At 37.5% G+C, this 12,043-nt stretch overlaps 1 protein-coding gene across 1 annotated transcript in view; it reads right to left on the bottom strand.

Moving 5' to 3' along the window:
- UXS1 (UDP-glucuronate decarboxylase 1) overlaps positions 1-12,043 on the bottom strand; it is a 63,290-nt gene that overhangs the window by 35,614 nt on the left and 15,633 nt on the right. Inside the window, exons 3-5 of the mRNA XM_014956717.1 lie at positions 9,772-9,820; positions 7,687-7,730; positions 3,697-3,757 (exon numbers count right to left, since the gene is read on the bottom strand). Coding sequence (XP_014812203.1) covers positions 3,697-3,757; positions 7,687-7,730; positions 9,772-9,820 — 154 coding nt within the window. The remainder of the gene's footprint in view (positions 1-3,696; positions 3,758-7,686; positions 7,731-9,771; positions 9,821-12,043) is intronic.

Below are 12,043 nucleotides of genomic sequence, written 5' to 3'. Positions count from 1 at the left end.
AATACACAAAAACATGACAGATCACCACTCTCAAAGAACCAAGGGACTTGTAAAATCCCCATGTAGCAACAGCTATATTATATGACTGCATGATCAAATTCACATTTTGAAAGTGATTTAGCTGTTGATCTCAATTCTTCAGCTGCAGTGACAACTAACAAAACAACAAAAGGATGTGGTGAAATTGTCAAGCAGGCATCTAATGAATGGGTGATGTGCCCCAGTGACAAAGTGCTGTGTGGAGAACGATGTGGATACCTGAAGTTCTTTCCCTTTGGGCTATTCAAAGCCTAAACTTTTATCCTGCCCACTCCATCCCCATCCACTATTGAAACAAGCCAGACTAGCAAAAATGTTTTCTTTTTTTTTTAAAAAACAACCAACAAACAAAAAAACCCCGAAACCAGGAAAGACACAAAGGCAAATAGAAAGCTATCAAAAATTGAAAAGGAAAGAAGATAACTACATCTGGTCTCTTCTGTAAAAACTCGAATGTCCACTTCTTGTAGTTTCACACTTGTTTCTCTTCTTAAAAATTCAGGGCCATCAGTGTGTCAAAGACATTGTACCAGTTAATAAAATAATCATTTAGTTGGTCTATCAAGTATTCTTTTGAGTTTATCAGGGATTCCTCGTAGCAGATTCAATATGTGATTCAGTTCCTTGACAAAGCTGAAGAAGAAAGAGGATTTAGGAGAAGCCCTCTTTCCCAGAGGAGGGAAGAACAGGTCTCTGGCAGAATGCCGTGAACTAGGAAAGAATGGTAGTAACCAAGGGAGAACAGTGCTCTACCCGGTGCCACCACTTACCAAGAGAAAAATAATATGCACAGAAAACCTACTGTCATAAGTTTTTAACTTGGAAGTCAGCTGCAGCTGTGCTGAATGTTCCAAGGGTTCTGCTTTCTGTGGTGACCAGGACAAAAATTTTCTGCAGATGACCTGAACCTATTCATTCAACTTAGGTCCAAGGAAATTGCCTGCTGCTACTTCTATTTTCAGGATTCCAGAGGAGACAAACTAGATGCTCGCAATATGTCTTTGGTGCAGTAAAAGAAGGTGTCATCTTCCCCGTCTTCCTTTTGGAAAAAAACTGTAAACCAACCAAGCACTGCTTACAGCACTCTACTATGCTATATGCAAGCAAAAAAAAAAAAAGGAAAAAAAAAAGCACAAACCAATTTTGTCTGGAAAGAAGTCTCCAATTACTTTAAATCGGTAAGTAGTTTTTATGACAAAACTATGTTAGCTTTATTAACATATCACTTCCACAGCTATTAGATAAAGAACTACTTGGAAAAGGAGCTGAATTTCCCCTGGAAAAGTAAACAACTGTATAAATTTTTATCATTACTAGAGGCTATATTAAAAAAAGAAAAGAGGATTTATCACTGAAGCTCTCTGTATAACCTTCCTGTAATCACTCATAAAAGCAAGGTCAATATAATTCATTTCTAAATATGACTTCCTGCAAATCACAATGACACATTAATCTACAAAATTATATACTGCATGTGAATAATTTCCGTATCAGAAATGAAGCACCAGCCCCATGGGCTTAAATAGACATTCTTTAATAAGACATCATTAATAAAAACATTTAATTACTGAGTAGTGCCAATATGCTCAGTAACTTCAGCATCTACTAGAAAGCACAAATATTACTGATAATTTCTCGACTAGAGGCACTTAAGTTTTGTGTATTTGCTAGATAGGTTCATTTCTGCTGTCTGCAGGCAGATTCAAAACATCTATTGTCCCACATGGAAACTATATTTTTTTTTTCAGTTTTATGCTTTAATTGGTCTACCACATTTAATTGAGAAAAGAAACCACACAACAGACACAACAGGACGAAGACTTGAGCTCTTTTGAATGGAAATGCCAGAGTATCTAGTCTCAGCTGAAATACCACCCCTACTAGCAATCATCTCCAAATAGATGCAGCATAATACAAAAGTAACTGCTAGAACTCTTGTCTGATCAGGTCAGCACTGTGGAGACTGCATTCAGAGAAAAATCAGAATTTAGAATGGATTCCAGGAAAAGATGCAGCATCAACAAAATACGAATCAAATCATCTACCAAAAGTTCACTTGGCTCGCCGATTTTTATGTTTACTCCTGAGAAACTTCCAAGTGTCGTGTAAGGTCTACATGAGTTCTCAAGAAGCTGACTTCAGCTACTCAAATGAACACTTTTCCCTGTAGGAGTGTGACAGCAACATTCTAACAGAACAAAACTGCCCACGTGGGCAGGAGGCTTGTGAAATCCCTTCTGAGTTGCCACTGAACTAGTTCCCAACCACGAGAGAGAAGAAATGACTGAACAAGTCCCTGACCCTTTCAGCCAGCTTTCTATTTATTAATTTAAACACTACAAAATAGGTGGACACCAAAAAACTATTCACCTCCGACCCACCAGAAAACACTCCTATTCCAACTAGTTGCCATCACCATTGAAGCAAGAGACTTCATAAAAATATCCAATATCTTTAAGAGGCAAAGTTTACAAATTAACATTAAGAGCTCCATAGCCTAACAGCCTGCACTAATATTTTTCTTCAAGTACCTTCTTGCTTACACAAAAAACCCATGTCATTAAGTAACTTTATTATACTTGGACACATGAGCATGTGATTTAAGAATTTTCAGGATTAAGCCTCTGATGTTTTCCTCAATGTACCTTCCATATTCAACAAGGGAACAAGGAGCCTAAAGATCTATCTCCTTCAGACTGTCATAAAGACAGAGCAACACTGAAGAACTAAACTAATTCAGTAACACTTATTCTTTATGAAGTTTTGCAATAGCAGTGAGGACTGTAAAGCAGTAAAAACAAAAATTGTTTTTATTTATATCTTAGTGTTTTTCTTCAAAATTTTTAAGGATCAAAGCAAAGAAGAACTCCAGATAAGTCAGGCACCTTACCAGGGATTTGTCCCAGACACTGCTCTCTACTACAGAGGCAGACATTCATATTTCTATATTTATACATCTTAAGTAACTATAATTTCTCTGACTTTCTGTGGGGACATTTTTTTCCCCAGGACAGACAGAAACAAGAGAAAAAAAAACAGGATACAGCTAACTTCAAAAGTGTTTGTAGACAGAACAGGAAAGCTGATGTTGCAGCACATTTTATTAAGTTTAAGAATGCTTTGGATGACTACTTGTCCTGACTTAACCTGCCTTCCTCTTCCACCCTAAAACACCTGTGATGCTTCAAAATATCAGAAATAACACAGAAGGCAACAGAGAACAGTATTCCCTCAGTCTAATTAACTGGTCCTTCTTAACAGTGCTGCAGTGCAGCTACTTCTCGAGCCTAAAGACTAGAATTTGTCCAATTCAGTCACACAAGCTTTCTGTCAACATGTGCCTAAGAAGTTTCCCAGTCTCTGCAAGTTTAAGCCATCTGGGAGCACAAGATGAAAGACCCTTTGGCAATGCAGTCCTGAGATGTTACAAGCAGAAAACAACAGCTTAATTGGCAAGTCAAATCTCCAAACCAGAGCCCAAGTGTATTATCCATATGCTGAGTTTGAGAGCATCAACACAGAATACATGAAGTACTACTCTAAACCCTGTACATATGACATAAGAGGTAGTTTACTTTATCATTGCTCATGTCTTTGCATTCCACAGATTTATTTATTTATTTCCCCAAAACAACCCTTGAGTAAATAACAACTTACCAGGATTCTTTTACGATCCTTTTCTGATAAAAATTTCACCGGAGGATATTTCTGAGTGAAACTACAAAATATTTCAAAATAAAGAAGAAAAACTATGTAAGTTTCAGCCTTGCTTATTCTTTCACATATCAGCCTCTGAAATATGAAAAACTGCTCTGACAACCTCCCATTCTTAAAGTTCTGCTATGGATATGTTTAGTCCTTTTTTCTAAAGAAGGATCTAGGCCCACATGAGAAAATGCCTATGCTTTGTAAAAGTACCGGGAGAAACATCAAAATTGAACTGCAAAAAGTCCTTTTAATATTTCTGCTTATCTGATGTTCTAGAATTAATCACTTCTACCTTTTGAGAGCAGAACTGGTGCCAAGCATGACATCACAAGAGAATAAAACAATAGAACAAGAGTAGCGATTGGACTTTTTTTTCCTTTAATTTTTAAAAAGCAAACAACCTTCTTAAAAGTTCCAGAAAAACAAGCAAGCTGTTTTGACTTACCACAGTGACTACAAGCATTTCTTCCTCAAGTTTCAATGTGAAGTTTATATTACAAAGTTTTAATTCTCCCTAAAGTTTCACAGTAATCAATATATAGTTTACCATCAGTACATCGATGAAACTCTGTTTCAGATACTTCAATAATTTTTGTCAGAAAGCTAATCCTAATTTTCTTCTCAGAAATAGCTACCATTGCTTTGATAATCTTCAAGCTACTTTAATTTTTTTGCACCACCTCCTTTACAGGAACTTAATCAAAACTAAAATATCCTAAAAATAAAATTATGTGATGTATGACTCTTAGATGCTCTCTCAAGCTTAAAACTGACGGTCAGAACCTTGGACAACTTCATGGACATGCAACTGTATCACTTCTTTCTCCCCCTATTGGTGTTCATTCTGCATACAGCAACAAACTCCTCCAAAGGAAGGTGTGAGTTTTATTTTATTTATTTCAGTAATTAGCACTGTAGTCTCAGCAGTATTTTAATAGCGCTGGGTTTCCTTAACTGAGTATCAGTGGGATGCTGGAAAAAAATCAAAGTATGGTAACTCTTCTCCTCTGGTAAGTCCACATGCTAGAGATGCAATTGGATGTGGCACGCAGCAGGTGTACAGACACAAATAGACTGACTGAACTGACCCTACACCTCTGATCTGAAACACCTCCTTTGCTTCTAACCTGCAGTACTGGCTCAACAGGAATTCTTCAGCAGCGAAGCAAAGATGCTTCTGTACTTGTATCAACTTTTCATCCCAGAGCGAGAGCGATTTTCAGCTTCCTGGATAGGGGGAACATGGCAATGGAATCTTCCAATATTACTCATACAGGAAGACTGAAATAAGAAGTAACCTACACTTGCTTTGTATCACCACATGGGTCACTAATGGTAACCTTATTTCTTTGATTTAAGCTGAGAAGCAATGAGAAACAGCAATGTGTAAGTATAATGCGGACTTGTAAAACACAGCCCTCCTGTGACAGAAAGGCAAACGCACCAATAACAAGAAGGGGCTTATGGAGTTTAAAAAAAAGCATAGTGCCAAATAACTTGATGCAAGGTAAAAGACTGCCATTTTTAAGGTCACAGTAATCTAGCATGGAATAATACTGCTGCCAAAGGGACCCTCCCCACCACTGTTGCTCCTTCCATCACACCAGTACTGGGCTCACAGGCAGGCGGCAGGAATCTGGAACTGATCCAGTTGAATGTTTATCTTTAGCAACAATGTTCAGTTTATCTTGACCTAATACTTGGTTTGATGACTACACAGCAATGCTTTTGCTGTGCAAATTATTAATAAAAACGGTCCAACTTTAATGTCAGTTAAACAATCTCTTGTCATGAGACTAGCATTAAGGAATTCTTGTCTTTCCTGTTTCCCAAAAGCATGACGACGGTTTGACTTCAGGCTTTATAAGCTTATGAGGTAAAAAAACATTTACACTAGAGAGCAAGCTTTGCAAACAGGATCCGCCTTTAGGCACCTGACAGTGATTACTGTGTCACTTTACATAGATATAAAATTCAAAAATTAATTGCAAAAACCCACATGCAGCTAAACCAGCAGCGGTAAATGGCTACACTATTTGAAGAACCCAAAATAAGAACCCATATTTTGATATGGGCCATAAAAGACCCCAAGCCCACACTTTGTGAAAGTCTAATTCCCAGATTGGCTCATACAGAGGTAAAAAAATATATTTTGATTCTTTCTCCTCATTGTTAGACATTTGAAACAGGTCTCGTCAATACACTACAAACACTACTCAAGAAGAAAAGAGCATTTAGATGGCTCCTGGGAGAAGTTTTAAATTCATGGTTTCACCCAGCAACTCATCGCTCATTTGGAAAAATATAACAATTATTAAAAAAAAGAGCAATCAGGATACACTCCTACAAAGGTCCTCAGTGAATGGCAGAAGGAAATATCCAAATTGCCAACCGCTGAAACTGAAGATATACTGGGTTACCAATAAAGATTAAGTAAGTCATTTGAACAGAGGCAGGACATCAAAAATTTCTTCTGAACATAAAATCTCTATTATTTGACCATTATAATCGGTATGGTAGTATCACAGGCAACTACTACAGGTGACACAGTCTGCTATTTGTTTCATGTTGCGAATACATCACCTAGTTCAACCCGTGAAGTTCATGTGCATGTTAAGAGATGAGCAATCAGATCAGTATTCTCACTGAAATAAATTGCACATGGCAGGTCACTGAATCTTTCAAATCATTGTAAATTCATTGTAAAAAACAGAACTGACAACATTTTTTTAACAGACTAGGAGGGTTGGGAGGAGGAGGGTAACTGCTCATTGGCAAGACAAAACTCAAGACACTGCAGGTGCCAAGCATAGCACTGGCCAAGAGCAATGGGATTGTGTCCCCCTCTCCAGAGGAACAGCACACAACCACCGGTATGCCACACGTAACCATCCAGGCTCACTGGCACTGCTTGGGTAAGTCCGGACTTGGCCCTTTGTAACGCAGCATTCTCAGCTAGCTGTTTGCTTGGGACATCAAACAGTGCCACCCACCTATGAAACTACCAAAAGCAGCAGTGTCTTCGTTAGCACTGACAATTCCCACCCCTGTTCCAGACTCTAGTTTGTGATGAAAAGCACCTGCCCATGAGGACACCCAGGTGGAAGAACTGATGTGGCAGAAAGGCAATCAGGTTGGGGAGAGAGAGAGTTATTTGCAAAGGGAGACTGAAATGCCTGGTTTCCCCATCCAGCTTACTATCAGCACCCATCCAGCACTAATCATCAGTGCTTCTGCTGGCATTAAAGCGAGGAAACGATGTTGCAGGGTGGACACCAGCAGCCAGGGAGAAATGGATCAGGCTTGGATTATTTATTTCTTTTTTCAAACAACTATGTCAATTTATGGTGCTTGCAGAACTGCAGCACAAATTAAATATCTGCAGCTCATCAAAAAGCTTGTTTTTCCTCAATCACATGATGCAGTTTAATCCAAGATAACCACATTGCCTTGCAAATCCTGAGAGAAGTGAGTCAGTTGGGCTCACCCAAAACATGTGCACAGGCTAAGATTCACAAGCAAATTGCTGAACCATGGCAACTGATCATAAGCGTGGGAAATGTGTGGTCAAACCTCTTTTCATTTTCCTGAAGTTGAAACCAATATGCTTTAGCACACACCTAGGCTGGACTTACTAACCCATGGTAATCCATTCTAGATCCAGCTAGACTCAAACTAGCAAATTCCTCCACAGGATTTGGCCTTCACAGAAATTCAGCACTCCCAGTTTACGTAGTGGAATTAATTAAAAACATGAATACCTTAATCATTAATGTCTTCCAGCATTCGAGGCCCCATCCTCACTTATATATGATAAAAATCCAAAGATACTGAGGGTATATGCAAAACATTTCTCAAGCCTGCAACTACAGAATTGACTGCTACAGAACAGAAACTGTGCTTTCTAACTGCTTCCCAAATTTAGCAGACAAGGCTTACCTTTTTTCTAGATCTTTGATTTTCTCCCGTAGAGGTGCAATAGCCTAAAATAAAGGAATATTTAATATTTGAAGAATAGAACAAGATTCATATCACAAAACATAACATATAGGTTGTTACTTTAGAGTAAAAATTATGGCAAATACTCTCCTATGAAGACACTCCAAGAAACTTACATCTTAAAGCATCCTTCATGTCAAAAAATCTTTGAATCTCTTTCACCAAAAATCAAATCACCAAGTACAATGTGAAAACCCTTATCTTATCACTGAAAACAAAACACCTCAAGGCCAGGAGTGCCATAGCCTTGTTGATAAGAACGTCCAATGTTATGATTCCTATTTGGCAAAGTGAAGTCACAAGTGACTTGTCTGAGGTTGTTAAAGGCAATCTATATCGAGCAACAGCACAACAGAACAGTCGGTAAAACCTCAATTATTTAAATGGACAGCAGATACACATACTTAAAGAGTACACAGACACAGCAACAGGAGCATTGGCTCCAGTGCAAAGGCTATATACAATTCTCTCAGAAGACGGTATGTGGATTCAAAAAAACTTCATGTTTAAATACCTAAGACAGGTTTGACGCTATGATTCAAAGGTATATCTAGGCTTTTAAAAAATATTAAAAGGAAATTTGTCAGAAAACACAGTTCACCTATCAAGACTTCTGTTTGCATTTTCACCGCTTTGAAAGTGAGAATCAATTAAGTCAGCATTAGTTTCAGGTCCTTTATCACGTGACTCAAATTTCTAAGAGTCTTGCCAAATTACAAGTCCCTGAACTCATTTTTAAGTTTACTAAAACCTTGTCAAAAAAATTTACCATCTAAGGCCACATGTAAGTTGAAAGCTATCAGAGACTTATCACTTGAAATGGTACTATATAGCAATGGCATATATATAGGCACCAATGACTATTGATTAGGTTTATACAAATATTGATGGTTAGAGCTAGACAATTCAGGAACTTCATAAACTGGAATAAGCTGCATATTCATGTTAAGAGAAAATACAGTATTGTCATTTACATTCATTAAATATCTAGCTCCGTGGAACAACAAATAGTTCTTGAAACAGATGTACTTATATTGATGGTTCAAGATTCTGTATAATTAAAGCTTTAAAAACAAGATCCAGAAATGCTCAATTTATCAGATCTTGTAGTAACTATAATTTACCCATTGCATTTCAATCATTTAACCATTGTTAAACAACTGGGATTTTTAGAATCCTTCTTGCAATGTTTACCAGAAATTAAAAACAAAAAGAGAGAGGAATGCAAAAGACAAACTAATAACCTATTTTTCCATTGATTTTAAGCAAATTTAATGGGCTTCTCAGTGTGTCAAGAGGAACAACAGCTATATAAAGCTGTTGGAACACAAGACACCAGGCAGACCCACACAAGGGGTAGGGGATATTGACTTAAAAGACTTTTGTATTTATGAAATTATTTATTTTATTCTTATTAGATTGGAAGTCTAAAAACATCAGAGAAAGATCTGTTGCACGCATTCTTAACATTTCACAACATAGGTAGAAATGGAAATTCAGAGGTATTGGTACAGCAGTTCAGAACCACCGATGTGTTCAATACCCACTTCTATGCCAGAAATTGCCAGGACTTGTGCTTAAAGCATTGGTACCGCACACCATCCCTGGCCACAAACAACGCTCCCTTCGTTCAATAGTTAAGAACAAAACAAAGCATTTTTGGGAGGGCTTGAATCTCTAATCAAACATATATATATATATATTTAAAATTTTGTAGTAGTGGCAGAGGAAAGACTTTGTGTTTATCCTTCATTCAATAACAAAAAACAGTTCTCAGGAGCACTCTACCACAGTCTGCAGCAAATGAGACATAGAGCTATTACTTCAAGAAAGGTTTAGAGGGGGAAAAAAAAACCAACAACCAACCACAGATGAGTGTCGCGGATCTATGTTAGAAACTCCGCTACAGTGAAGAACAGTTCAAAAACTTACGTACAGACACAAATCCAATGGTTTAAATGGTTTTAGTTTCAATATGAAATGAGTCAAATGAACAAAACAGACTACAAATATTAGCAAACTAACCTCCTCTATTTTACTTTCCACCTTCTGATCCCCATTTTCTTGAAGAGACCTGTTGGCAAGAAAAGAAAAAAACATAATCCATATCTAAAGCCATAGTTGCTCCACTGCACTTGCATATACTTTTCCTATTAAAAGAGTATCTTCAAAGTACCCCTTCAAAGTTAGTATTATTTTAAAGACATACTCAGAGCAAATGAAAGAAGATGGTCCAATTCCCACTGAAATCAGCCAGTCCTGTCACCAAGTTTGGAAGAAACTGAACCAACCCCACAGAAAAACATAACAACAATAGATTACATTAATTTTACAGAGATAGTTAACTTCATTGTAGAAAACTGTCTAATCACTGCACTAAAGTAGGGTAAGCAGAAATATTTTTGAGTGTCGCTTTAGTACGCAAAAGCCTAAGATTTTTTTTGAGGGTCTGTTTACTGTATGCTGTATGCTAACAAAACATTTTCCTTTAAAGCCACAACTGTAACTGTAATTTCAATCAAAAAGAGAGAAGGGCAAATGTGTCTAGCTTTGACTTTGAACTTCTACAAAAACCAGGAAAAAAAAAAAACTATACCAAAACTTGTGTTAAGTGACCATATAACGGTCAATACTGACTTAGCACACAAATGTTACTTGTTCAAAATTAAGCCAAGCTTATATACTAAAGGAAGTCAAGGCAACTTGTGAAAACAAGAGTACTGTCAAGAAGTTGGTGTCTTGCACAAATATGTGTGGTCTTATTTAGTTTCTAATTGTGTAAAGTATCTCAATTAGTTGTGTTCATTCTTTGAGTAAACTTCTACAAGTGTAGAATATGTATTTTTAAATTTTACCTCTTGCATCTAGTCTATGTGATTTTCCTTATATTTGCAAAAATTTTTTTTTCAATTAAACCTTCTGAAAGGGGAATTATTTATCTTATAGTAGTAAATTTTTGCATACTAGAGGATTCGTGGGTATCCAACATAAAATGGAGTTCTTTCAAATAAAACAGAGCTCCTTTACTTGGGACCTGAAGTCATTACACCTACAGAAACAGAAGATCCTTTGTTAAGCAGATGTACATATGCCACACTCTTAGAAGTCAGAGCAATGATTCCCTTCATATCCCTCTGTAAAACTCTGTTACTAAAAAGTCTATTCGGTCTATTAATGAAGCAAAAACCTTATTGACCAGATTGGTTGTGTCATATCAGTAGACTAAATTCCTAGACTAAGACACACAGACCCTGAACCACCTTTTCAAAACAAATTGCAATTTATTGTAATTGTGGCAAATAAAAATTCTCCAGTTAACATAATATGAATTTACTATAAGGAATCAATATTAAGTAATTCCTGTGAATTTTTCAAACGTTTTCCCAAATTACATAATTCTACAAAAAGCTATACGAACAATCTGTGAAATACATAGCCTTTCCTCTCTGCTAAATGAGCAAGGAAAATTTGGGAAACCTTTCAGGTAGTAAAAAAAAAAATAAAAAAATCCCTCAAAAATAGTTCCTACTATTGTTTATTCACAAATCCTGGAACTCAAAGACTGGCACTCTGCAGTTTAGTTTTTAATCAGCTCTTCCTCCTAAGAAAGCCAATCTTATCGGCTGAGGACCAACATCAAACCTTCAGAAAAAGTTTCCCCCTTGATAGCTCTATAATGAACACCTCAAGTAAGAAGTCAGATGCAGCTAAGGGCAGAATTTGTAAGGACAGCTTATCAGGGAATGAGCACGCTGGATCCCACGCCCACGTGCCCTCCTCAAACCCCTCTCTGAGGTTCTTGTCCTTCCTCTGGAAATGCTCAGCTGCCGGTGTAACAGCTGCTAAACTGCCATAGTTTGCTGGTCACGATAACACTCTAATCTAAATGTCATCTCCATCTGCAAGCCGCAGCAGCTGTTTGCCTAACAGCTGAACACTTCATAGCCAGGGTGGGAAACTCCCAGAGAAGTGAAGTGCACGGCTTCAGACAGGAACAGATCCCACGGGAAGCTGTCCTGGGTCAATCAAAGCCCACAGGAAATTCATTAATTTTCTTACTTTGCCTCAAACTTTCTTCACTCTGTGCCGCTAAGCATGGCAACAGGGTACCAAAACACTTTACTGGCAAAACAACATGCTGAAATAGTTTTGCCCTCCAAGCACAAAGGCTTTGTTGTAGGGAACAGACTGTCCCCATATTCTCTTCACCTTTTTCTTCAGTTGTGTCTTCCTGGTGAATTTTCCCAGAGGACAAAGACGCACAGGCAAGCAGAAATGCTGTGAAAATCTGTGTGTT

This window comes from Calidris pugnax, unplaced genomic scaffold (genome assembly GCF_001431845.1).
Source record: "Calidris pugnax isolate Ruff unplaced genomic scaffold, ASM143184v1 scaffold318, whole genome shotgun sequence".
NCBI classification, from domain to species: Eukaryota; Metazoa; Chordata; class Aves; order Charadriiformes; family Scolopacidae; genus Calidris; species Calidris pugnax.
The sequence above is the reverse complement of the archived record's forward strand: the minus strand, read 5'-3'. Positions and strand labels throughout refer to the sequence as shown.